General features: G+C 37.1%; 1 protein-coding gene across 9 annotated transcripts in view; it reads left to right on the top strand.

The window, feature by feature from the left end:
* Positions 1-25996, top strand: part of LRBA (LPS responsive beige-like anchor protein) — a 580756-nt gene that overhangs the window by 519304 nt on the left and 35456 nt on the right. For 6 of the 9 annotated variants that reach the window (XM_019534457.1, XM_019534459.1, XM_019534455.1 and 3 more), the window contains exons 48-52: positions 10697-10786; positions 13695-13887; positions 16391-16453; positions 20451-20606; positions 25664-25831. In XM_019534457.1, the coding sequence (XP_019390002.1) occupies positions 10697-10786; positions 13695-13887; positions 16391-16453; positions 20451-20606; positions 25664-25831 (670 nt within the window). The remainder of the gene's footprint in view (positions 1-10696; positions 10787-13694; positions 13888-16390; positions 16454-20450; positions 20607-25663; positions 25832-25996) is intronic. The other 3 variants (XM_019534458.1, XM_019534463.1, XM_019534462.1) reach the window with 1 other exon arrangement.

The following is a 25996-nucleotide window of genomic DNA, read 5'->3' as shown; positions in this document are numbered from 1 at the left end:
TTTGCTGGACAAGTACCTCCTGCTAGCCGGGCCACAGAGTATGAGATAGTTGGAGAGAGGAAGTTAGCCAGGTTAATTTGAAGACAGTCAGAAGGCATGGTAGATCTGTACCTTATAGACTAAGATGTATGTATATAGAGCACAAGCTTTTGTGAATCCAAGTTCACTTCATCTGATATACATGTCTTAGTTAGTCTATAAACATTCATATCCAACCCTGTCTTCTGTATAGGATCATTAGCCATGGCTGTTACACCAGTTGGGGCTCAAGATATGTGGGGAGTTGGGATTCTTCCAGTTTGGCTTGTATTTGTGGCAGTTGACCAACATTTCCTTTGTGCTTATATTTAATTACAAAATTCCTTCATTTAAATATAATGTAAGCACTTTTTATCCTAGTATCAGGAATGCTACAGAAATATAAGAACATAAGATAGACCCTGAAGATCTGGACATTTGTCCATCAGTTATGGTATCCTTATTTACTCTGATCAGTATGTGGTGCTTCTGAGCAAGTATGTAGGACGAACATTGGTGAGCATGCACAGGATTGCACCTAAGAGATGTGATACTTCTTGCAATTCTGCAAGGAGCGTGTTTTGACATGATGAATGTGTTTTACTTTCCTTAGTCTTCGTAACTACAGCCCTTGCCAATCAGTCATAAAATTAAGTAGGTTTTCACATTATTTGAGAAAACAGTAAAAACACCAATGTTTTTGGGCTCTGGATATTCACTTCATTTTATGGTGTATTTGTCTGGTTCTGTTATTCTGTTGTAGTACATCTCCAGCAGAAAAGATGGGAACCTTTTTTTTTAATTATTTTTTTAGAAAAAGAATACATGAATACAGTGTCTAGTATATAAAGGTTTTTTTAAATTTTTGAACGTGGCTATTCTACACTTGGAAGCAGAAAACCTCTATGGCAGTAGTAAGTTCACATAAATTAGCAGGTCAGCTGAGAGTGCTTGTTTTTTCAGCTTCTGATTTAAATTCAGGGAATAGAAATCTTCAGCCCAGTCAGTTCCCTCACCTCTTCTTGCTTGACTTGTTTTGTGGAGCTATCAGTGTGGGAGGGGGCTTCAGACCCCACTGGGCTCCTTATATTTTCATTCCTGCCTGGCTGGTCAGGTTTAGATATTTATGATGTTTTTGGCCAGCATTACAGAAAGAAGTAACCAAAATGGCGTGAGAGTAAAGCTCGGGGTAGAAGCACTATGGTATTCCCACCCTTCCAAGAGTGATGGGCACGCTCTAATCTTTCTTTCAACTGCCAGGAGTGAGGAATATGAATGTATTCCCCCTTTTCCCTCCCCTGCTTCGTAAGTCCCCAAAATCAAGTAGTAAGATAGATTTATAGACAACATCAGATGAGCAATTTTTCTTTTTCATAATGCCAACATGCTGCGATGGTTTTCATTTATTTTAGCGTGTGACTCAATAATATTTGAATAATTTTTTTTGAGTAATTATGAAAATAATCCAATGGAGATTATATCCTTTTAGATTGTTCTTTGTGTACAAAAATATCAGTTGTGTATGCATAGACAGTATTTTATTTACAAGAGCAATAATATTTTGATATAACAGGGAAGAACCTGCTTCTTGAGTGAGGGAGCTGGGGTCCTACTGAAGCTGCTCATTCCACAACAGCCTCCAGAAAGCATGCTAATGTGAAACACAAAATGTTGCATTTTATCAATATGATTAAAAAATAAAATAGTCATTGCTTTAGAAAACTGTCCAAGTTTGTTTAGAAAAAAAAAAAAAAACCAGTTAAGCTATCCGGACTTTTCAGACTGAGACGTTAACCAACGCAAAATAATATAACTGATTTTCTCTATTTACAAAAATGCATAACTCTTCTTAGTTGCGTGTCTGTAGTTTTCACAGGTTCTGAAATGTCTTAGATGTACTCAAAATTACTGTGTGTTTGTGTTTATATTGTATAATAACCAGAGCTTTTGAGAAATAGAATTTCCATTTTGTGGGAAATTAAATAATTTTCTGATTGATCTTTGTTTTAATTTAAAATATTTTGACCTGTCATGATGTTTAATTTTAATTTTTCCCACCATGAACTCACTTTTTTTTTTTTTAATGGAACGTTTCATTCTCAACAAATGAACATCTTCCAACAGAAAAATTTTGTCAGAGGTTCTTTTTACTGGCTCTGGTATTCATTTCTTAGAAGAAATCATATTGTTTTGTTCTTATATCATTGAACCAGTTAAGAATCATTTTGACGAAAATGAGTGACAAGACTCTGGACAGTTCTTGAAGCTCCCCATATGTTCCTACTGCACTGTGTTTGCTATTTTCCACATTTAGTAAAAAATACTATTGCTTTCATTAGTGTAATTGTTCACTCAAAATCTTTAGCTGATAAAAATGACTCTGAATTGTTCTTTGCGTTAAAATAAGCCAAATTTGGTGATTGTTAAACTTATGACATACTCTGTCCCACTCTCACAATTAATTATATTTTTTGTATGCATGAAATGTCATGTTTGCCTTATCTGTGCATTTTTAAAAACATGTTTCTCAACTTTTATTTGAATTCTTGGCCATTTTTGTCAGTCTCTTTGAAGTACCACCAGACCTAGTTTTCTAGTTCAACTTTTTATCTGCTTATTTCCAGTAGCCAGAGATGTAGGTGTTTTGAATGAGCACATCAACGTTCCAGACAGAGATACTGTTTGAAATTATCCGTGAACCCAGTGCCTCTGAACATTATTGAGTGACATTTGTTTCTGTTGGTTGTGTCTGCTCTGACTAACTGGTTTCTTTCAGATTGGCAGCTGGGATTACAATATAGTAGACGGACAGCTGCATGAACTGGAGATTGCAGTGAGACTGTGCTAGGTCTCTTCTTAATATGCTTGGAATGTATAGACTTAGACTGAAGCAACCTTATATATCCCTGATAGGGAAATCTATTTTCAGAAATGCTGTTTATTTCCTGTTTTACCTCAATGACTACCATGTAATTAGATACATTAGTCATACCAATTATTTATCTGGTCTCAAATACTTAATATTCTTGTATAACTTTCCTTTTTCACAGCAAACTTCTGAATATGTTTAAAGGGTAGTTACAGTGTTTTTAACAAACAGCTGAGTGTTTTCCTGGTTTTCATGTAAAACACACATACGTGTACAGCTCTTTTACCAACAATATTATGTCTTACACATATGCTGACTCCAAGATAACAAGGAAAGCATCCCACGTGCCAAAAACACATTCTCCTCAACTTTTAGGTTTTAAAAATAATGAGCAACTAGACAAGTTGCTTCCTAAAGGGCCAGTATGGAAACACTTCTAAATAGTTTGAGCTAATTCCAAGATGATGGAAGTGTCTTAAAATTTGGTTATACAGTGCAGCTTTCTTTGAGAAAGTAAAGGATTTATGCTACATTTATTACAGTCCATTTTCAGTCATTGAGTCCTCACTTTTGTTGTTTGATCTTTTTGCTCACAATATAGGTGGGTTAGTTTTGCCAAGCATTTTATCCCACACACAAGGATTTCGCCTAGTGACTTTTATGCATTTGCAGTATTTTAGATAAACGTATTCCTGTTTTATACCATACATTGGTAATGACTTCCTCTACAAGTTGTCAGCAGGGTTAGAATCCGTTCTTTCAGCACCAGAGCACAGACCTCTGTTGCTTGAATTATAGTAATAACTGTACTGGAACTGTAGTTGGCAGCAGTAACAGTCTGTTATACTCAAAGTCGACTGTCTACGGGAAGGAACATGACCCACTCTTGAGAAGCACATCACGCATCTATACAAAATACAGTGTATCTCAGTTATTCTTTCTTTTTTCATTTCTCCTTTTTCCTGCTTGTTAGATTTTTAATGATGAACAATGCAAATGTTTTATTTTGTTTAGAAACAGCAAAAATGATTAAAATAGAATGCTAAAGGTAAAATTGGAACTTAAAATAAGGGACTGAGTTGTTGAAGTTAAAATAACTGAAGCATTTTATTTTGACATGAAAAAATTAAACCGTTCATTTCATTCTTATAACATTGGATGCAAACAAGTGAATTTATGATATTAAAACTCAAGTACTGTATTTTTCCTTGGGTCAAGTGAAGTGCAGTATCCCCCAGTGGCAAGCATTTTGGTGGCAACTGTCGATCCTCCTGGATCATGGCATATGCATGAGGGCCATCCAGACCTTCGATGTATATGCATGGGCTGTAATTTTTGGAGGAGTGGAGCCTGGCAGGTATAAAGCAGTAGGGAAGCCTATTGCTTTTTTTCCCAGGTGATGCTTTGCCAATCTTTACAATCTTGGTCTATTGGGAACAGATATCTATTAAAGGGAGAAAAATGCTTTGTAATTCTATTTTCTTTAGTCTTCAGCCTGCTTTTAGCAATTTCATCTAATTGTTATGAACCAGGCTTGTTCTCTGTGGCTATTATTATCCCAGTTGTAGTTTATGAGGAATTTAACTGAGAAACTTAAAATAGAATTTTAAGCAACTACCTGATCAGAATGATTTTCTATCACTGTTATCAAAAGTTGATTATAATCAGGGTCCCAGAGGAAAGAGAGTCTAGTCAGTCAGCCACTAAGCCATTCAGCTGCACTGTCTGAATGGAAACCTGTCAAACATTCAGTGTTCTTGTGTGCTGTAAAGCAACATCTGGGTGGAAGGAGAAGGAAAGCAAGCAATCATAATTGCATATTGCTTAAGCCAATAGAAATCACTGAGGAACATGTGTGTAAACCTTTTTGAATATTGAAGAGTGAGGTAGGAGTGGCAAAGAGCCAAAGTAATTATTTTTGCAAGGACTGCTCAGTTCTGGACATAAATACTGGGTGAAAAGAGGGAGGATGAACCCTAAGCCTTTCCTGGACTTAGCACATATGCTGATTGAATGTATTTTACGCTTCATAGTGTTGTTTCACCTGGTCTTTCAAATAGTTGACATTTAAATCCTACCGATATACGGTAATTGAAAAATTCATATGTTTACATATGTAAAGGCATATTTTCAGAGAGGGACCTCCAATTTTCCCTCTCAGTGCATTAGCATATAATAAAGCTAAGAGAAGTATAACTATTGTAATTGTGCTTTCAGAATGTGTGCATTCTCACATTGGACTTCGCTGTCAGACTCTTTAGGAAATGTGGTACTGTGTATTGGAACGTGCTTGCTGTAGGTCACAAAATCAGCCCTTGTTTCTTTAAAAGACTTTATATCTGAAGCTAAGAATGTTATATCTTGATTTTTTTCATTCAAAGGGCCTTACTTAACGTTTCATGATTTGAATTAAAAATTGAGTCCATTTCATTTTTCCACATCCTCCTTCACTCCCCCCTCCTACCTCCATCTCTCATATTTAATTTTATAGTTCTTTCAGACATAAGCATGAAAAAAGCAATTTTGACTTAGTTTCTGAGTGTTACTGCAAAGAAAAGTAATAAACATCTGTTTTTACCTTAACTGTATCCATATGTTCAACCTCCCTATCACCCGTCTCTGAAAAAAAATTTACAACCTTACTTGGTGGGCACTGCATACTATTGAATTAACTTTTTTCACAGTTAGATTAGAGGGTATGTTCAGAGACTGAAAATACCTGTGTTTAAGCAGTAGCCAAAAACTACATTGAAACTAAGCCAGGTCTTCATTTGTTTCTTTCTTCCCCTTTTTATTTTGCCAAAAAAGGAAAAATGAGAACAAGGAGGAAGAACAGGAAAGATTCGGAGGGTACAGTAACAGATTACTATTGTAAACAAATGAAAAAATGTTCAGTGGTGAAATTTTGTTCCTAATATTCATTTTTATAAGTTCATTAATAGAGTTCCTAATTAACATTTGACAGCTTGTATGGGCAGCATAAATGTGATTTGAGAAGCAGATAGTGTGGATTCTTAAGGATTAGTTAGGTTGTTTCATTTTATTGCTACATGTTGCGGCATCTGGAACAATTCTAGCCATACCAAAATTGTATTCTTACAGGGGATTAACAGGAAGAAGGCTATTTTCCAAGATATTTGAGAAGCATTGAAAGAGAATGTTGGTCAGTGCTATCTTTTACTTTTTGGTATGCAGTAGGCCTTTAGAGATAGAAATACATAATACTGAAGGACATGTGTCAGAAAAGGGTGTTTCTTTTCATTTTCTTGTTGACTTAAGTAGGTTTCATATTGGTTATACCAATTTCCCTTTATACTATGTAATTAAATGAGTTAAATCAACTTGATTCAATAAAAGCTTTTTCATCAGATGGTGAAAAAGATTCAGTGTCTTAAGATTCCAATTGTGAAGATCTTTTAAGATCTGTACCATCACTTCATCAAATTCTCTTTACAGTGGTTTATATCCATAATCATCTACATTATTGAATGCCATACATATCTTCCCCCTGCCAGTGGACAAAAGGAGGCCATTCATCAGCATGACAAATGCCATTCCCAAGTTTGCCTGAGAAAATGAGGGTTAGCTGGTGAGCTATAATTTGCTATAAAGTCAGGTAATGGCTTCTTGGCTATTGGTCAAATGATTGCATAGTCTAAATTGAATGGCACATTTTCTTTTTCAAAGAGGGATTAATTATTAGGGTTGTGGAAAGCTTTGATAGCTGATTCAATTTGGAGGAAGTTTGGCTCAATTTGGCAGCCGAATCTCCAAATCTGAATCAAATCAGGAGACCCATTAAAAGGTCCAAATGGAATCAGAAGCCTCTGAATTGATTCAGAGAGATTTGGTGCCGATTCAGAGATTCAGAGATTCAGCCATAGAATATACAGGCAGCAGTCCTCCACAACACTGGACACAGCTGCCGTCAGCTACTAAGTCTGTTGTGCAGGTGGGGCTGGGGGGGGGGGACTTTGGGAAGGCAGCTCCCGCCACTGTGCACTGCTGCACGCTGCGGGTCTGGGAGCAGGTCTTCTGGCAGCTCTTGCCACTGGTCCAGGAGGGCATGGGAGCAGATGTGTGCCCCCAGATCTGCATGGGGTGGACTGGGCTGGGCTGCAGTCTGGGTGTCTAGCCCCAGCTGCATCCTGGAGTGCAGCCCTGACTCTGCCTGCCCTGCAGAGCACAGTGAAGTAGGGGCTATGGGGGGGCTGCAGCCACCCTAAAATCCCCGTACCTCCTGCCACTGGCTCTTCCCCAGTCCAGGTGTATGTGTACACACCTGCCCCCATGCCCTACTGCTGCTCGCCCAGCCAGAGTGAAGCTGTGGCTTATCTGGGAGGTGCAGGGAGGCTAGGCGAGTGGTGGGAGGGCATAGCCCCTGCTCCCAGTGCCTTCCGCTGTCTGTCCAGGGCACACGCCTGCTCCTATGCCCTCCCAGACAGAAGAGCAAGTTCCAGACTGGTGGTGTGCAGTGGCACTCAGTGGCGGGAGCTCTGCTCCCCGAGACCCATACCCTCCCACCCTGGCTGGCCAGCTTGTCCCATCCCTGATCCCTCCCTCACTGTGGGGACATTGCTTTGCCCCCTGCATGCCCCTTCCCTCCCCACCTCCTCTCACCACAACAGACTTACCAGCTGGAGGCAGCTATGTCCAGCGTCATGGAGGACTGCTGCCTGTATAGTCTTTGGCCAAATCTCCAAATTGAATTGGGACAATGATTCAAATCACTGAATCAAATCACTGTCAATCTGAATCCAAACTGAGTACTTTCTGCTTTGCAAAGGCCTATTAATTATCTCTGTCAGGAGAGAACTCATGGTCCTCATTGACCTTCCTTATCATGAAGAGTGAATGTCTGAGTTGCCTCTGGTGGCTACAGTGTCCTGTAGTATATTGAGTGTCCTTTGCTACACAAATGGGAACAGTGGGAACTGATTGCAGTCCTGCTTTTATACGCTTCCTGTTTTTCAGTGTCATCTGTACAGTAGGGTGATACGTTCTTCCCAGCATGTTGTACTTACTTCTGGATTACTTTGAGAGCAGTTGGGGATGAGGAAGGAGACTTGTCCTCGAAGTGGTCGAGAATTGACTTCTGCAGTGTCTAAGAAAAATTCTCTTTCCTTCCCTTAAAATTATGGATGGGCAGGTTTTTTTGTTGACATTTGTCTGCTGCTCACTTCTGTTTGCCCACCAATGCCCTAGTTTGCTTCCAGTTTTTTTACTTATTATCAAAGAAAGTAAAAATCCGCTGTATTATATATTAATTTCTTTATTAAATTTATACACTGCCTTTCCCCAGAAAGCCTTGGCATGGTTTACAATGAAAGACAAAATAACTTATCAAATACAAAATAAGATAGTATATAACAAAACAAACTCCCCAAATAAAAAAAAAAAGAACTGCTCCTCTTCCCTTGCCCCTACAGTTCCCTACCTGTAGAAGAGAGAACAACTTAGGTGTCATTGTCTGTTGCTATGCTCTTTCTACAGTTATGATGTTAGAACAGATCATTTTATCTTTGATTGTTTGGTGGGACATGACTCGATTATGAATGTAGTTAGTGCTGTAAACTAATGAACATGGACTCCAGTTAGTTTGGCTGTTGTGCTTCTTGGAAATTTGGGCCCTTATACCTCCTTGGAAGAGGAAATGTGGCTCCTCTGGGGCTAACGGAACCACCTCTTTGTGAACTCTTAATCTAAGTATCAGATCTAATGTGTTCCAGGTTTCAGGCATGAATCCAGAGATAGCTTGTTGTAAACTCCCAGTCCACAGTTTGACAGACTGTGTCTCACAGCATCAGAGGTGTGTATATGATCCGTGTGGTACTTGAGGATCACTTGAGACAACATACAGTGGCAAGATCACTGTTAGTATCTCTACCAATTTCTACAGAAAACCTTTAGAGTGGAAATCTGTAGAGTAGTGGGAAGTGTGTCTGGTTCTGTCTGTTGACTAGAAGGTTAAGTAGATAAATTTAAATGATTTTTTTGGATGCCACTCTTCTTGTCTAGTTCAGTGTTTTATTGTGCAAGACATGGTTTTTATGTTGCTAGGTGAAGGTGGGAATTAAGTGCTATGAAGCCTTGACTGGTAGAGAATTGATAGTAATGAATCTCCACTCTCATTGAAATCAGGAGCTTAAGCTCTACTTCCGTACAGCTTCATCGTTGTCTCATATCTTGTGGTTACATTTGAAGTGTGCTAGGCTAATGTTAGGTATTTCTTGTAGTATTTTTTGTTGGTATCTGTTTCCAGTGCTTTATTTTTCTGTAAAGTCCTTGCAGTGTACAGGAGCAAGTGGTTTATAATGTTGCCATCCTGTAATGAAGGTAGGGGTTAAAGGATGAACCAGATATCATGAGTGACAAAACTCTAGTCCTTCTCTGGGCATTTTGTGTTGCTTATCATACAGGAAAGTGAGAGGCAGGAAAATGAAGGACTGGTTGTACGTCTGTTGTAGAAAAATGTATCAGGAAACTAACCACTCAGAAGCATTTTTCTTTTGCCTTATCCATTATAAAGCCCAAGCTGCTACTCAGTTCTGGAGTGCCTGAAGTTTTGGTTCAAAAACAAGTTGCTAGTTTCACATCATATTTGAGACTCCTTCAAATTTGATCAGTCGAAGTTCATTATTCTTACGGGCACTACAGTTTTTCCATAAATAGCTTCATATGCAGAAAATAATCTGCACTTGAGGCTTGTTTATCACTGTCCTTCCATCAGAGCCGCCATCAAAACAACAAAAAAAAGTCCTGCTTTGAATTTCAGCTGTGTTTAAAATGCAGTGTCAGGTAAGCATTAGGAACCTTTCCTGTTGAAGTGAACAAGAGCATTTAATATGGAGTTACTACAAAATAGAGAACTTGGAAAGAATAAGCAAATATAAAGATGTACAATGTATAGGAAAGTAACTAGTGTTTTTATGGGTGCTGAACCTAAGATACTTTTAAGAAGGTCTGGTTTTCAGGGAAAGGTGCTTTAGGTGGCGTCTTGGGCACCTCTGATGGGGCACCCAAAATCATTAGTCTCTTTTGAAAACTTGAGCAAAAGTACAAATACTGATAGCTAGGTAGAGAGATTTAGTGAGGCTATAAAGTGTCAGAATATTAACAGTTACTTTGCAAAATATTAACTTTTGAAAATGGCTAAGTATGAAGTTGACTGGTAAGAGAAATAGGTGTTTGAGAAGTCTAAGTAGGATCTTAACTGTTTTAAAATCAGACAATTTAAAAGTAGATGCATGCAGTGGAACTTCATTCTTTTAAAATATAGATTACATGTCTTCTGATCCTATCTCATTTATATTTTTATTAGTTGGCTCGCTATCACATGTATAATTTATTCAAAAAAGGAAATAAAATGCGACATTACCTTTTTTTTTTTCTTCTTAGTTATCACTATGAAACTTGACCCTGGAACTTAATGTCAGAGGTTTTCTTAGTACGTGTAAAAAATTAGTTTTTGTTTCTAGGATATGATGCAAGCGGGATAAGCCAGTGTTAGAAAGCAAAAAAGGAGCCAATAAAGAGGTTTTCTTATTGTAATAGCCAGTTTCTGTTTAATATCACTGAGCAGGATGAGGTTTTGCAGAGTTTCTCATGGAAATAGCATCCACGGTACTAAAACGATTACCTCACTCTCAGTACCAGTGCCAAGCACTTAGCCCCACAGTGAACACACGGGGTTGATTTTCAACATGAAACAAGCCAGAAGTGTGGAATGACATATTCAGGTGACAGTTATGGTTCTATTGCCTGTAATTAGCACCTCTTAACATGCAAACCTGCCTGTGCCTTTTCCAGGCTGTTGAAGCTCAAATACGAAGTTTTGGACAGACCCCTTCCCAACTGCTCATAGAGCCACATCCTCCAAGAAGTTCTGCCATGCAGGTGGTAAGTACCATGTTAATGCTTTGCGACCCATTCATTGATAGCTTCTGCATTGCTGCTTTAAATATGTAGATCTTGATTTTTGATTTTGTGTGTCTATAGAATGTAAAATTTGATACATTAAATTATAAAAACAACCTATGAGCGATGTGTTTGCAGGGTTGCTGACACATGCAGTGATTAATTAATTGCTGTTGTCAATGTATTGGTTGTTACAGTGCTAGTGAGGGTTCCTAGAACAGAATATTTTCTTAAGTGTAACCCAAGAACACTTAACCAACTTAATTTGTTAAACTGTACTTGTGCAGGTGAGAGCCAGTCAGCAAAAAAGATGGTGTTATTAGTTCTTTGGCAGATCCCTTGAAATCTGTAGATTTAGGAGGTGACCTCCCTTTCCCACCTTCCCTCAGGCCTAGTCTTCCCCCTAAAATCAGGATTGTTGGGCATTCATGAGCTGACACTTGCATAGTGAAAAATTTGATTCAGTGTATTTTTCAGTAATACTAGGGTGATAAAATCCAGGCGCTAAGTATTAACATGTTTTCTATTCTAGCTCTACTTGTATTTAATATAGTTTTATTTTATAACCATTATTTTATTACCCATTACTTTCCGTTACTGTTATACACAGTTGCAAGATCTAAAATAGCATAATTTATGTAGCTATGGATCCCTGAAACAAACATTGTGCTAGTTGACAAGTCTTTTTAAATGTTACATTCCTCTGCTGGTCAAAGATGGATCATGTGTTTTAAAAATTAAATCTTAGTGGAGGAATTCTGTCTACCATGTAGTTAGTGTAAAACCTGTCTGTGAAACTATTGTTGTTAGGTTAAAAATGTGACAGAAGAACGTTTTAGATGAATTATACAAAATCTAAAGTTTGTATAATATAACTAAAAACACTGTCCCATAGATACCTAAGGAACTGAAGTCTTCACAGCCAACTAATTTCTCGGCTGGGTCTAGTGACTTCCTTGCTAGTAACTCTCAGTCATATGAACAGCCACTGTCATTGGGTTTTATCATGTTAGTGCATGGAGATAACCTCAGTAACTACTGAACATCGAATGAAAAGGTCCATTCAATGAAGTTAATTTTTCCTTCAACTCCTATAGCTTTTCAGAAGAGTCTACATGCAGAGACTGAGATGGAGTTTATGGCTTACTTTACCAGTTTTTAGCTATTGACATAATTTTACAGAACAGTTGTGTTAAGAATTTAAAATACAAAGTAAGAAGAAAATGGGGAAAATGTGAGCGAAAGCATATTCTCAAATGCACGTTTTATCATTATATTATTTACTAAAATTTCAAAGGTTTTTTTTCCTGTGTATGCACATGAATAGAGCAAAAATAAAGCCACTGTGTTCTGTATTTAAGTGCACAAGCCATAATATACACCAGGTGTAGTAATTAGCAGTCACATGAAGGCTGCCTATTTGTCTGGTTTTGCTGCTGTTGCTGTATCCCCCTGTGTTTTCACACCATCAGATAGCTGGATTTAATTGAGGCCACATCAGATGAGGCATTACTGACACCTTTAATTGAATGAGCATCCAGGGAGGATTAACTCATAATATTGATTGGCTTTTAGCCACTTGCTCAGAAGGGTGTCTGGGTAGCTTATTAGCTGCTTTTATTTACACCTTTATGCAAAGACTGTAAATAGGAATTCATAGTGCAATATGTTTTTCTAAGTACTCTTAATAACTTTTTAAAAAGGAGTGATAATAAAAATGCAAATGTATTTAATTTTTTTATTAGTTCTGTATAAATATATATTAAATGTATGCACTTATGTACACACGTATGTGCTGAAGTATTGCAGGTGGAAAACAGCCAGGAACACTTCATCAATATATTTAAATTCTATAAAGAATACCAGTTTAGTTTTTAGGGAATAGACATACTAGGAGAAATATGGCTGACAGTGGACAATATGATGATAACTCTGTATTATTGTAGACTTTCACTTTCTTTGGAAGGGAAAACCGGGCAGTGAAAATAAGTGCATTAAGTATCTGCTAATTTCTTGGCTTCAGAAGTACTTATTTGACATTCACATTATGTAGATTCCCAAATTTAAGATAAACAATATTTTGTTTTGACTTTTTGCAGCAATCTTTAGGGGGTTTAGTTCTAAGCATCCCAATTTGTGAGTAACTTGCTCTCCTCCTGCATAAAAATACTATATTCCAGGAGTTAGAGGGTTCTTCTAGGAGGGAAAGGTATTTGCAATGTAATAGGGTGTTAACTTTGGTTCTGTGTATTTTATAAGCATGTTTCTTTACTACATTTAGTTATGTTTACTTTGCAACACACTTACGATTAAGCCTCTCTCTTGTATTCAGAAGTGTTACTTCTGTGCAACATAAATACACATAGAGTAAACATCTACTGTATGTGTGTATATATAATTTATTTTAGTTTAATTTTTTTCTCTCTCCCCGCCCCCCTCTCATTTGGCTTGTAAAGAATCTTAGTCTGCCAGCTAAATGCAGCTTGTCATTCCTGCCAACAGGACTTTCTTTTGCTCACTTGTTTGGCTACTGTGACCTTTGGCATTGCTTTCTGTGGTGTGCTGCAACTGTAGTTATGAAACAAAATTCTATTGTCAGAGTCAGGCCATTGGAAACATTGTAGTTTAACTTGCAGCCATCTGCAGTAAATGTTGACTTCAGACTTGTAGCATTTTCATCCTAATGGCAGACATGAAGAATGCCCACTCAATTTGATTGTTTCCATTGGCCTCTCTGTTATTACTGTGTTTGCTTTCACTTGCAGTTGCTATTGGTTCTTGTATGTTTTAATCCAGTCTTCCTTCTCTTGTCCTGTCCTGTCTTCTTTCCCTCCCCTCCCCATTTCTTCTTTTTCCATGTATTTGGGTTCTTGTTGTGTGCACTCAACAGTATCTCCTCCTGCAGAGTCCATTGATGTTCACAGACCAAGCTCAACAGGATGTCATAATGGTCCTAAAGTTCCCATCCAACTCCCCTGTCACTCACGTAGCAGCCAACACCCAGCCTGGCCTGGCAACTCCTGCTGTGATCACAGTCACTGCTAACAGGCTGTTTGCTGTAAACAAGTGGCACAATCTTCCTGGTAAGCAAAGTTCGAACAGTACCAGAAAGTGATATTTTTTAAAATATGGTCTGTTTCAAAATTTTTAGCAGAAATGTTTTAAATTAAAATAGAGAGCATTAATCCAGCTGTACTTATTGTGACATATTGTACGCGTTGCAAGTACACACTGTTAGGAAGCACTAAAATCCAAATGTTGAACAAACTATTCAGTGGAAATGGTTTCTTTGTTTATTCATTTTAACCAGAACCATCAAGTAACATGAAGAAAATGAGCAGTAGGCCACCACCTTAATATAATAAACAGTCACATGCATCCAATAGGCTAAACTGAAAACTATGGTGACTTACACTGTTGCCTTCTATTAGACATCCAAAAACCAATGGCATTCAATTAGATCAGTGATTCTCTGGGGTACTTTGAGATCCTTTCAAGGGTGCAGTGGGGTGCCATGAAGTGTTAGCACTTTTAGATGGGCTAACATGATTGATTTTCTGAGGAGTGACTTAAATCTCTTGAGGCGCATTTCAGATTGATCAAGGGCTACCTTGAATATAAAAACATGGAGAACCATTGAATTAGATACTTGAAGATATTTTCTGATTTAAGCAAAAAAGGCACAATATTTCTATAAGCACCCATGTTAATCTTTTTTTTCCCCTTTAAATTTGTTAGTCTGTAATATATAGGCAGTTCTGTTTTGAACCCCAGGATTCTCCAGTCTTTATTGGATTCATCCTTCTAACCTAATTATAGCAGCCTCAATCCAGAACCACAAGCAATTAATTGCTAAAGCACCACAATGAATTGTTACATGGTCAAAGGCCATTCATTTAAAAAACGAAACAAATAAATAGCCTGGTTCATCCATTAAGGGATTATCTCCTAATATGTGAAACATGGATTCATGCAAAGGTGTATGGACCCATATTCCTCCAGTTACACTCTGGGGGAAAAAAATGAACCCCAGCATCCTGTTCTAACTATTGTTAAATCACTGATCAACAACATGTAAGTGGTAATCTCAGTCAAACAGCATTTCACCTGTGAAAGAAGCTCTTTATCTGGCTAACAGAACTGTGGATAATACTACCTGCATTTGGATGGAAATAGGAGGACAGCAGCCTTCCAAATTATTATATGAGCACAACCTTCTTTTCAGTTGTCTGAGAGTCAGAAAACCTCTATGAAGTTATATGTTTTAGCAGTCACATTGGAAAAAAAATACCCTTTAGGTGTTCCAAAATGATAGGCGTTGACTGTTTTTTCCCATACTTCTGCTGGATGATGATCTGTGCCAAAGCAACAAATGCTTGACATGGCAACCTCCATATCCTGGTTTTGTTCTGACCCCTGAAATGGCAGTGCACTAAGCTAATCTTCCAAACCACTGTCACCTAAGGGCATTTCAGGAGTGTGCTCTCTGCAGAGAAATGGAGGTAATGGTATGCATCAAAACCCCTTTCAGGACAACTACACTGATCACTACTCTAGGCTACTGTGGGTTACTTTTTGAAGTAGGCGGGGTAGTGCAGTAAATACTTGGCATCTATGTCTATGATCATGAGAAACATTAGCCTTATGAGGCATCTTGACAGGAAAGTTCAGTTGGTTAGTCACTGGGGTGTCACTGTTACTGTTAAAAAATCCCATACTTGCCTCTCTACTAGTCTGGTAGCTTTAACAACCAGGCACCCATTCCCAAGTAAACCCGTCTAGACAGGGCAGGAACCTGTACTCTGTTGGTATTTAATTGTACCAGTGTTTATTTATTTCCATTTAAAATGCATCATCAAGGTGGTGTTAATTATTTATAGTAAAATGTACTTTTCCAGGTATTTGAGGAAATGTTACAGTTAAGATTGGTTTCTTATACCTGCTTGCACTTCAAAAGGTGTTTTGCCTTTATTTTATTGTAAGGGTGCAAATAAAACAAAGTTAGACTGAAACTTAAAGAAAACCAGGAAGAAAACATTTTAGTGATATACCAGACGTAAGTGTGTAGAATTATTTGTTTAGCTTTAGTCAGACTTGTGAATAAGTGCTTTTTGGAGATGGGTGAAAAATTAAATACACCGAGACTAGAAGATCCCTGTTTCCATCATAAACTGACATTTTTTTTAAAGTCCTTTGTGTTTTGCTGTTTGAAGCAGGCTTTTAAAAAGTAAAGGGGGAAAAATACTATTTGCTACAGTCAGCAGATGGTTGTCACATTTTGTTTCCAGTGCTCTTTACCACTTAATTTTGTTTTGTTGCGACAGGAGAGGTTGCCAGTAAAGCATCTGCTCTAGCTTATGGCTCAGGATCGGAGCTGCTGCTGATGGCACAGATTCAGAATAGCACTAATCTAAAATAAATGTTTAATAAGCAGCCATGGAAGCACCTGGAATTTTTTTATTCAGTAACGGCAGAAGAAACTTGGATGACTAAACAGTTGTGTGTAGGGAGTGATTTATGAAAATTTATGTGGCTTAACATGTTAAAATAATGCAGCGTTTTAAAATATTCTTTCCTGAATTCCAGCTCATCAAGGTGCTGTACAGGACCAGCCATACCAGCTGCCAGTGGAAATCGATCCTCTCATAGGTCTGTCACTTCCTTCTCTCTTTGCGATTCATTAAGCTCTGTATGGTGGCCCTGAAGTGTAGATTACGGTTGTTTTTCACTTGCTGGTTGCTGGGAATGGAATTTTCCTGATAAACCATTTGCATGCAAATTGGAATGCAATGAGCTGTGGCTATGCTGGTATTTCATCAACTCCCCCTTGTTGGTTTGCCTAATTTGAACAGGCCTAGGACGTGTGTCAGTGAAAATTAATATGGATGCTGTAATAATGTGTGATTGAGAATGTGCATGAAGTACTGTCAGGATAATATTGGATCTTTTCATCACTCAGACTTGTTGATGAGCAGGAGCGAGGCACGTTATGATGAATTGGTGCACCGGTAATGTGATGGAGCTCCTTTGCCGGGGAAATTTTCATAATAACAGTGGGGTTCTTAACAGCACCGTGTTGTGAAAAATAAAACCATGGTGCCAGAGCTTCATCATTAAAGGAGATCAATCCTTTCTTCATAGACCTGCTGTTCAGGCTGAGGGGATTAATGTGCAATTGCAAAGCGGTTCCAAAGTTGAATTATATTGCCCAGCCAGTTTTAGTGTTAAGATATTAGTATTCATTTTTTCTAGAGCACTGCATCTTTTGGAGCGCCATCAGCAGTTAAATGTTTTTTCTTTTATTAAAAGGGGAGCAGAGTCATGCTTTTGTTTAAGTGCGTATAATAGATTATTTTATGAATTGTTGAATTGGTGTTTTGCATTTTAACATATGGGTCAGGGTTTTTTTTACATTTATAAACCCTTATTTTTGGGGGGGAGTTTACTATATGGCTATAATTCAGCTGCCTGCAAGTTGGTTCATTATATTGCCTTACAAGCAGTGTTTTAAAAACAGGAATAACTTCCTCATTTTCTTTGTGACAGAAAAATATCAATTGTCTTTTAAAAATTTTTCATACTTAAAATGTAGCTCATTTAAAAAAACCCAAACCCTCTTATTCTCAGGCTAGTACTCTATTGCATGAAAATGGGAGCTAGATAATTACCTTTGCATTAGCAAACCAAGAATAATCATTTATTCTTAATCTAGAGTTTTGCCTGATTCTTGAAATGTGATGGTATGGTATTCTTGCAAAGTAGCCAACTTACCATAGTAGAGTAAAATTACTTATCTATTAGATCAATGGGAATTAATTATCCAAAATAATACGCACATCATAACTTAATAGGTACTGCATAATACCTGTCAATAAGACTGCAGTGGTTTCAAAACAGCCACTGAATTATATTGAATAAATTATATGATGACTAGAATACGTAAGATGCATAAGCTAAATGCCATCAAGTCTCAGAAGAATCTAAACACAAATTGGTGGATAATTTTAAAATTCAATTTTCCAAATATTTTCTGGTATTTTTTTCTACATTTCTCTTATCTCAAGCCTACTTGTGTAGTAGAATGCTTAACATTTAACACACTGAGGTAGAAACTAATAGTGTTGTATGAAACTTGATATTGTCATACATTAATATTTACATATAATGCCTGCATTTTGATAAACTTCAGTGTAAATGGAAAAATAAAAATCAGACATCAAAAGATGTTTAAAAAACACAGTTAAACACCCAAGGAATTCACAAAGATTTACAAAAGCTAGTATAATTTTGCTTGTCTGGCTACATTTTCCCCTTACCTATTATAAGGAGCATTGGAAAAAGAGATTCAGTTTAGATGAGCCTTTAAATTTTTACTATTTATCAAAACCATACATGCTATTCAGGTTAGCATTTCCAAAGAGAACATTTACCTTGAATTTTTTGTAATACAGACCCACTTAAAATAAATGCAAAAATCTCTGAAACTTGGTTTAAAGTTATTTTCCCCTCTATATCTGTTCATTTAATAAGTTTCCTAGGAGCACCCAAATTCCTTTGGACATATTTAAAAATAAAATGTTTAAAGGCTTTTTCCTAGCACTGCTGAGTACCTTCACCGGGCATATGCTAGTAATTGTATGGATAATATTAAAGGTTTCTAATTGTGATTAGACATATTTATCTAGAAATGGCAACTAAGAGTACCACAAAATTATACTTTTATGGTTGTAGCAGGAATCTTGTTGTAATCTTAGTCTTAAGAAGGGCTTCATGTTACTCTCCTGCAGTTGCACAAGGAGGATGTTATAAAAAAGTAATGTTTGTTTTGGAATTAATTTTAGATCTTGGCATATAACACTTTCTGAATGACTGGTCCACAGCAAATTTTTGTGTTGATTGTTTCTTGGTTTTTGTGTGTTGTTGTTTCATAATAGTAATACAGAGCATGCATTTATAGAGGACTATTATTACTTTGAGGCCTCAACTGAAATGCAGTCCTGTTGTTTTTCCTATGAAAACACACAGCGATAATCCCTCTACTGAATTGTTTACCATATAAATAGCTAAGACACCGAAGGTTAGGAAGTGTTATCATCATTTTTCAGACAGGGGAGACAAGACATGGAGATTACGCACTTGATCCAAAGCCCTATGGAAGTCTGTCTCCTGCATGAGTCTGTACTAGAGCTGGGGACTCAACTCTCCTGAGTCTGACTAGTGCCAAAACTAGAAAATCAAACTTTTTTCTTCCAGTTTTCACTGTTCTCAAATGAATCTTCCACAAATCCCCACATGTGAGGAGTACAATACTGCCAGAAAGTGCCCTCTCAATATAGGCTCAAATAAAAACCCTCAGATCTTCTCATAGATGGGCTAGTAGCAGTTGGTTCTAACGTCATCATTTGGATGTTTGAGATGTTTCAGATCTTTCTAAATGTTTGAGCTATGTTTTTCCATGCTTTCTGCCTCTCAGGCATATTGTGTTTTTTGTTTCTTTTTAAAAGATTCTTTGGGCAAAATGGTTCAGTTGTTTCCAAGAATGAAGCCAACGTTATTTTTCCAAGGATAAATTCTGCTGAAATTAAAAAACAACCCTCCCTTTCCCAAACCACACTCATTCACTCTCTCTCTGTCTCTCTCTAGTGCTGACAACTCCTTTAGAGGATGGCTTTGAAATTTGGCAGGATAATAGCCTTTATGCCAAGGATGTGTCTTTTGCCATCCCTGTCACAATTGGGTTCAGATTTGGCCAAGTTATCATCCTTTGAAAGCAGAGATCACACAAGCTCAGTAGAATCAATTGGAATCTGGTGTATTTTTTTCTAAAGAATCTGTCTACACTGAATATGCTCCAGCGTGGGAATGAGCAGGATGTTTCTGTAGTTATCAGTCTGGGGTGCAGTGTGCCATACTGAAGCCAGGTCTGATCCACTGACCTGAGAGCCAGATGACTCAGTAGTGGGCTCCGTAACAAGCCCCAAACTATGCACTGGCACCATAAAGAAGTAGGCTACCTATCTTAATGCAGAGGGGACAGAAGCCATGGAGAGGAATTTGGGGTGTCCCAGAATTTGGAAGCGGAGTTAGGAAAAGGAAATTGTAAAGTGCTAAAAATGCTAATATTAATACTAATAATTGTGTCAAATATTTTTATATGTTCATCATAATAGCACAACCATCTCTGATAACATTTTGGAAGAGTAATATTGTTAGCTACCACATAAGACTATTGTTTTCAATTGTTCCATGTTTTTTCTCTGGTAGGAAAGAAATGATTAGGCATTTTATTTCTGTCCCCTTCACTTCTACAGTTATTTGCCTTTTTATTTTTCAGTTTAATATTACTTAAGGAGAGGATGAGTTGCATCTGGGAGATTATACTACATGAAACTATTATTATTCCCAAAAGTGTAATGGACACTTTATAGCTCCTGCCACAAAGGGCTTACAATTAGTTTTTAGACGAGATGTAAAGAGGGAGGGTAATGAAGTGGTGGGATGGAGTTGAGGTAGCGTAAAGGTTAGCAGCAGTAAGATGAGTTTACGGTTTAGGTATGAGCATATCAGTTTGAAAAGGTAATAGAATTCAGTGAATATCAATTCTAAACTTCTTACTCTGTCTGTTTTTGTATCTTTTTCTTTTCAGCCACCAATACAGGTATGCACAGGAGGCAAATCACTGACCTTTTAGACCAAAGTATTCAGGTTCATTCTCAATGTTTTGTCATCACTTCTGATAATCGTTACATCCTTGTGTGTGGCTTCTGGGACAAGAGTTTCCGAGTTTATTCTACTGATACAGGTAAATATAATCTTTAACACTGTTATAGTCTAGCTTGAATAGTTTGGAATTGAGGAGTAAAGTGGATAGGAACGGTGTTCTTTATCCTTTAGTGGCCCAATTGTTTTCCATTTACTACTACATTTTTTTTCTTCCCTTAAATTATGACACGGGGGGAGAGGCTGGGAGAGGGGAGGTGAGAGGCAGAGAACTAAGGCAATTCTTGGTTCTCCCACTGTGTATGTAACATCACAAGCAGAAGTTGCTGGTTACCACCTTTGTGTATGCCAAGGGCTCTTGTTTAAGTATATCACCTAAAGCCAAATATATTCGTTCTTTTGTATCTGCCTCCCAAGAGGCACACTAAGCTTAACTCTGTAGATTCACAAGAAAACTAATCTGTTGAATCTTCATGAAGTTTTGCATACTAAGATACTTAATTGTTTTTAGAATACTTACCTGAAGTAACTTGTGTTGTTCATATATATTGAAGAAAAATAGTTTAAGAAATATGGGCGAAGGCATATGGATGAGTACCGGAACATATAAAATTTGAGAAAGGAAAACCTTGTAAAGCCATAACGCTTGAGAAGCCCAAAATGTATATTACAAGGATGGAAATACAGCCTTTAGAAAGAATGAATTTATTCACGTCTTGTAATTAGTCAACCTGATTAATATCCATTAAGTCACTGCAGCATTTACATATTTCCAAAGAACAAAATTCAAATATATGTCAGGCAAAGTTGAAAAGAATTGAGTGTTGCTGTCATGGAGCATGAGGAAAAATAGGTATGATTTTCTTATAACTGCATTACAGCGCATTTCATTGGGATTAACTATGGTTAATGTTTGTGGGCTATCAGCCTTCTAGTACAGTGGTGCTCAACCATTTTGCTTGGCAGTCCTGATGGGCAGTGCCCAGTCCATCCATGGGGTGGATTCAGCTGATGGTCCCAATTCAACACCTGGTTGGATGCAGCACACATAATCTGGCTGTGTAGAAGAAGGAGGGGGAAGGGCACAGGGCTTGACCCATCCCCAACTCAACCACACAGGGGGAAAGGAGGCATGGCTTGGTCCCAACTTGGATGCATGGGGGGAGAGGGGGGGCAAGGGAGTGTGACTTGGGCCCAGTCCATCTGCAGGGGTGTGGCCCATACCCAGTCCAATTGTACAGGGTGGAGAGGTCATAGCTGAGCTCCACAGATTGAAAATTTTGGCAGCAGGGGGTGGCCATATTAATTGGTCTGTGGACCAGAGTTTGTGCACCCCTGTTCTAGCAGATTATTAATCTCTAAAAAAATCTGACGTTTGTTGTCTTTGCCTAAATAGATTTGTTAATAATGTGTTTTAAATTTGCCAAACCAAAATATTTTATAAAAATCCATTAATATTAAACTTCATAGGAAAATTTGGAGGTGGTGGTATATCTGTCATTTCTGGAATTTAATATGCCTCTGTTGCAAATGAAAAGTTCCACATGCTATATTTTGACTGCATTTCTTTATGCAGAACCTTTTGCTTTTGCTGACCCATATTTTTGAACCTTTAGTGATGTGTTATATATAGAAATCTTTAGAAAATGTTCTACATATTTTCTTGACTGCATAAAATAATTATTGATTGATTTGTTCTTTAGTGTTTCTATGCTGAAAAGTGGACATTTTCAGTGAAAGAACATTATTTTGGTAAACATGACAAATCTTACCTGTAAATATTAAATATTAAGTCACTGTAATTATATTTATGTCATAGTCAGAGATTAATGAGAAAATTTCTAGCATAACTAATTCTGATATGCTTAAACATAAAATAGTTACACTTGCTAGGAAAGTTGTAAGAAACAGAATGTTTATTTCTGGCTCTTCAGTTTGTTAGTATCTGATATACAATCAAAATCTGGCTGAAGTTGCAGTTTATTTTCTTTTAAATTAAAATAAGAATATTGCACTGAAATACTTCTCCAGAATCTGGTGGAATAGCAAGTGAAAAAGACTGTGTGATCAGTAATGTGTAATGGCAAGCTATTGTAAGTGTTGATTTCAATTATATTTTAGCACTTACGCAAAAAAAGAAAAAGAGAACCTTTTTTTATTAGATTTTGGTGGGGGGTTGTAACAGGAAATACTTTTAACATAAATCATGTATTCTGGGCACTGCTAGTACTGTAGAAGCACAATAAAACCCTTCCTCCAGCAGTGGGAATTAATTTCAGACAGCCCTTTAGATTCAGTAGTGCTGAGATTTGAGTCTGAATTTTTTTTTATTTGTAGCACAGCTGTCAAATAAAACATTAACTAGAAAATTTGTTCTGTCAAAAAAGGGATATCCTAGTGCCTCTGGTAATATTTGATGTTACTGTGTAGAGAGAGGAGGAGTGGTATTAAAGGAAATAAACAAAAAAAAGTTGAACCCCTGTGAGATTATTGGAAAGTCATTTTACTAAGATAAAGAGAAACTGAGTATTTCTATTCTGAAGCTTAGGATAAATTGAGTGAGCCTTAGCCCCCAGGACAGTAACAATGCAAAACTAACAGGGTAGTGCAAAAACCATGAGCAACTGTCAAACAAATGTTTTGAAGAACATTTTTTCTAGATGGTAAGCCTAAAAGATAACTGCAAAAAATCTCTCAAATTTATAGCTGTTTTAAGAATAAACTTTTATGTTTTAAAAATATGTATCACCTTGAGTAGTTGAGTAGCTGCAGAAATATGTCAGAAAACTGGATTGTGTAGTTTAAATCCTATTAAACTTCTAAAAAGTATTGATAAAGAAATGGAAGCTTTATGGAAAATTGTTTTCTGAGTTTATATACATATTGCCTGAGGTTTATGTAACATGAAAGTATTTTGCTGCTACCTCCGTAGCTCTGCAGGACAGCAGCTTTTGCTGACCCATATTGCTGACCAGCCAGCAATTGACTGGGACAGTTACTTGACCCTGTGACCTAAGTGTAAAGCATTAGCTCAATAATAACTACACTGAGGTGACAAAAAATTTTGGAGTCCAAAAGAAAAAGTTTTAAATAGAATAATAAAATATAATACAGACTAGACTTACCAATGTGAATTCCTGGGTTAGATCCTATCCTACTTTTTAGGTGCCTTTGTATAGACTTGTTCTACTCTACTTGGATCCCTGAAAAATGTGAATACATCTACTTTTGTAGTGTTGTTTCGTAACTAAGTTATAAAAATCAGTCAGGAGGAAGTCTCCCATTTTAGATTACTGTTTTTTCATGGACCCAGACTGAGTAGAATAGGAACACACATAGGTATTTGAGCTCGCCTGAGTGGCATAGATGGTGGTCTTTAGCCTACAGTTTTTAGTTTTATGTCCCACTATCACAATCGGTTACTTTTCAGACTCATGGAACATTTTTTTTAATTATAAACTTCAACTCTCCTTTTATATATCTGTTGTATAACTCTGCCTCCATGACAAAATCATAAAATTTAGTGATGGACTTTTCAGATCACTAAGTTTGTTTCCCTCTAGATATAAGATTGTTCCCTATAATAAGTATACTTTCTACCATTTTGTCCATTCTAGATTTAAGTCTGCAGTGTGATAGATCTTCCTTCCACCATGTGTCTGTCTTAAGAATTTCTCTCTCCTACCTTGGGGATCTTCAAGAGGAGGCTAGACAGATATTTGGCTGGGGTGATATGACCCCGGCACTTGTTCCTGCCTGGGGCAGAGGGTCGGACCTGATGATCTGCTAAGACCCCTTCTGACCCTAAGTACTATGATATTATGATTAGTCCAGCCCAGTACCTCTCCCTAGCAGTCTTTTTCTGATATCCAGCTTAAATTTTATTGTAAAAGCACCATAGTATTCCCTTGTGTACCACACTAAATAATTCCTCTCTTTCCAAGATATGTTGCCGCCTCCTGAAATTTTTGGTGGTTTTCTCCATTTTAGACATTATCTTGGGGCTTTAGTTTTGCATTATAAAACAGTCTGCCCAGTTCTTTTTATTTTTGTTGCTCTTTACTTGCTCTACTTGATTTCTAGTTTGTTTTCTTTTGTATAAATTTGGTGCTCATAAATCAATGCAGTATTCTGAATGCAGCTGTCATGGAGCAGTGTAAAGAACACATATAAGCTCTTACCTCTCAGCTGTGTAGATGCTTGATGCTTTGGATCATGTACATGATCCAAAACTATATTGCCATTTATTTCTACCCCTTTATAGAAATTAATGTCTAATATGATGTCCACTACTAATGCATGTCATTTTCAGTATTATGACTTCCCTGTTTCCCATTATCTTTAATGCATCAGAACTATTTTCCCCAAGCAATATAGTTTGCACTTTTTAAAAGTTGATTCTTATCTTTTTGCCATGTTTTGTAAACTAAGGCTATCACGCTTCCATAATTTATCTTTATTTCCTAATATTTCAGTTTTTCATTGGTAAGATGTGTTAATGAGCATTTTACACTTTCTACTTGAGAAGAAAGTAAATAAATACAGAGTATCCCATCTCCCAGTCCGAATTGCCAGATCCTAGTAGCAAGATGGATATTTAGGTTAAAAAGTAATAGGTAGCATTCATGTTTATAGGCTCATGCATTGCACATTTTTCACCGTATAGCTGAAGTTGAGTTTATCTAGGTTTAGTTTGGTATTAGTTTTTATGTATGTATATAGGCCTTGAGAATTAGCACTGTATATAAGAAAAACTTAGCTCTTTGTGTATGACTTCTGAGCTTTTATGGGTATTGTAAATGTTCTTGAAATCTTTTTTAAATGAGTGGCTAATGTACAGTATGTGAAAAAGGAACTAAGGTAGAAATTTAATTTTTTACAAAATTTCTTAGTTGGTTTCATTTTTTTTTATAGTTAAATGGTGAAAAATAGGATGTGTTAATTTTTTCATATAACTTGCACACTAAAAATCTCCCTTGTACCCTAGCTGTTTAGGAATCTGTATGCACCATCAGTAGGTTTATATTATATGCTCCTTTCATCAGTAAACGTTGAGAAACAAATTCTGCCATGTTTTCTCGTTGCTCAATGTGATTTAATGCATAATTCCTACAAGAAAACCTTTTTAATATGTTTCAGGTAAACTGATACAAGTAGTGTTTGGGCACTGGGATGTTGTTACCTGCCTTGCCCGTTCAGAATCCTACATTGGAGGAAATTGCTACATTCTCTCAGGCTCACGTGATGCAACACTGCTGCTTTGGTACTGGAATGGTAAAACCAATAACATTGGTGACAACCTAAATGGTAAGTAAAACCTATATTATATGTAAATTGCCTGCAAGTGGCATAATACAACACCTGTTATTACAAAACTGTGTGCCCTTTGACCAGTGGGGTCCCTCAAGGCTCTGTCCTGGGACCCATACTGTTCAACATCTTCATTAACGATGTGGACATTGGAGTCAGGAG

This window comes from Crocodylus porosus, unplaced genomic scaffold (assembly GCF_001723895.1).
Source record: "Crocodylus porosus isolate Cpor-Errol unplaced genomic scaffold, CroPor_comp1, whole genome shotgun sequence".
NCBI lineage: Eukaryota > Metazoa > Chordata > Crocodylia > Crocodylidae > Crocodylus > Crocodylus porosus.
Note: the sequence above shows the minus strand (reverse complement) of the source record. Positions and strands in the feature narration are given on the sequence as shown.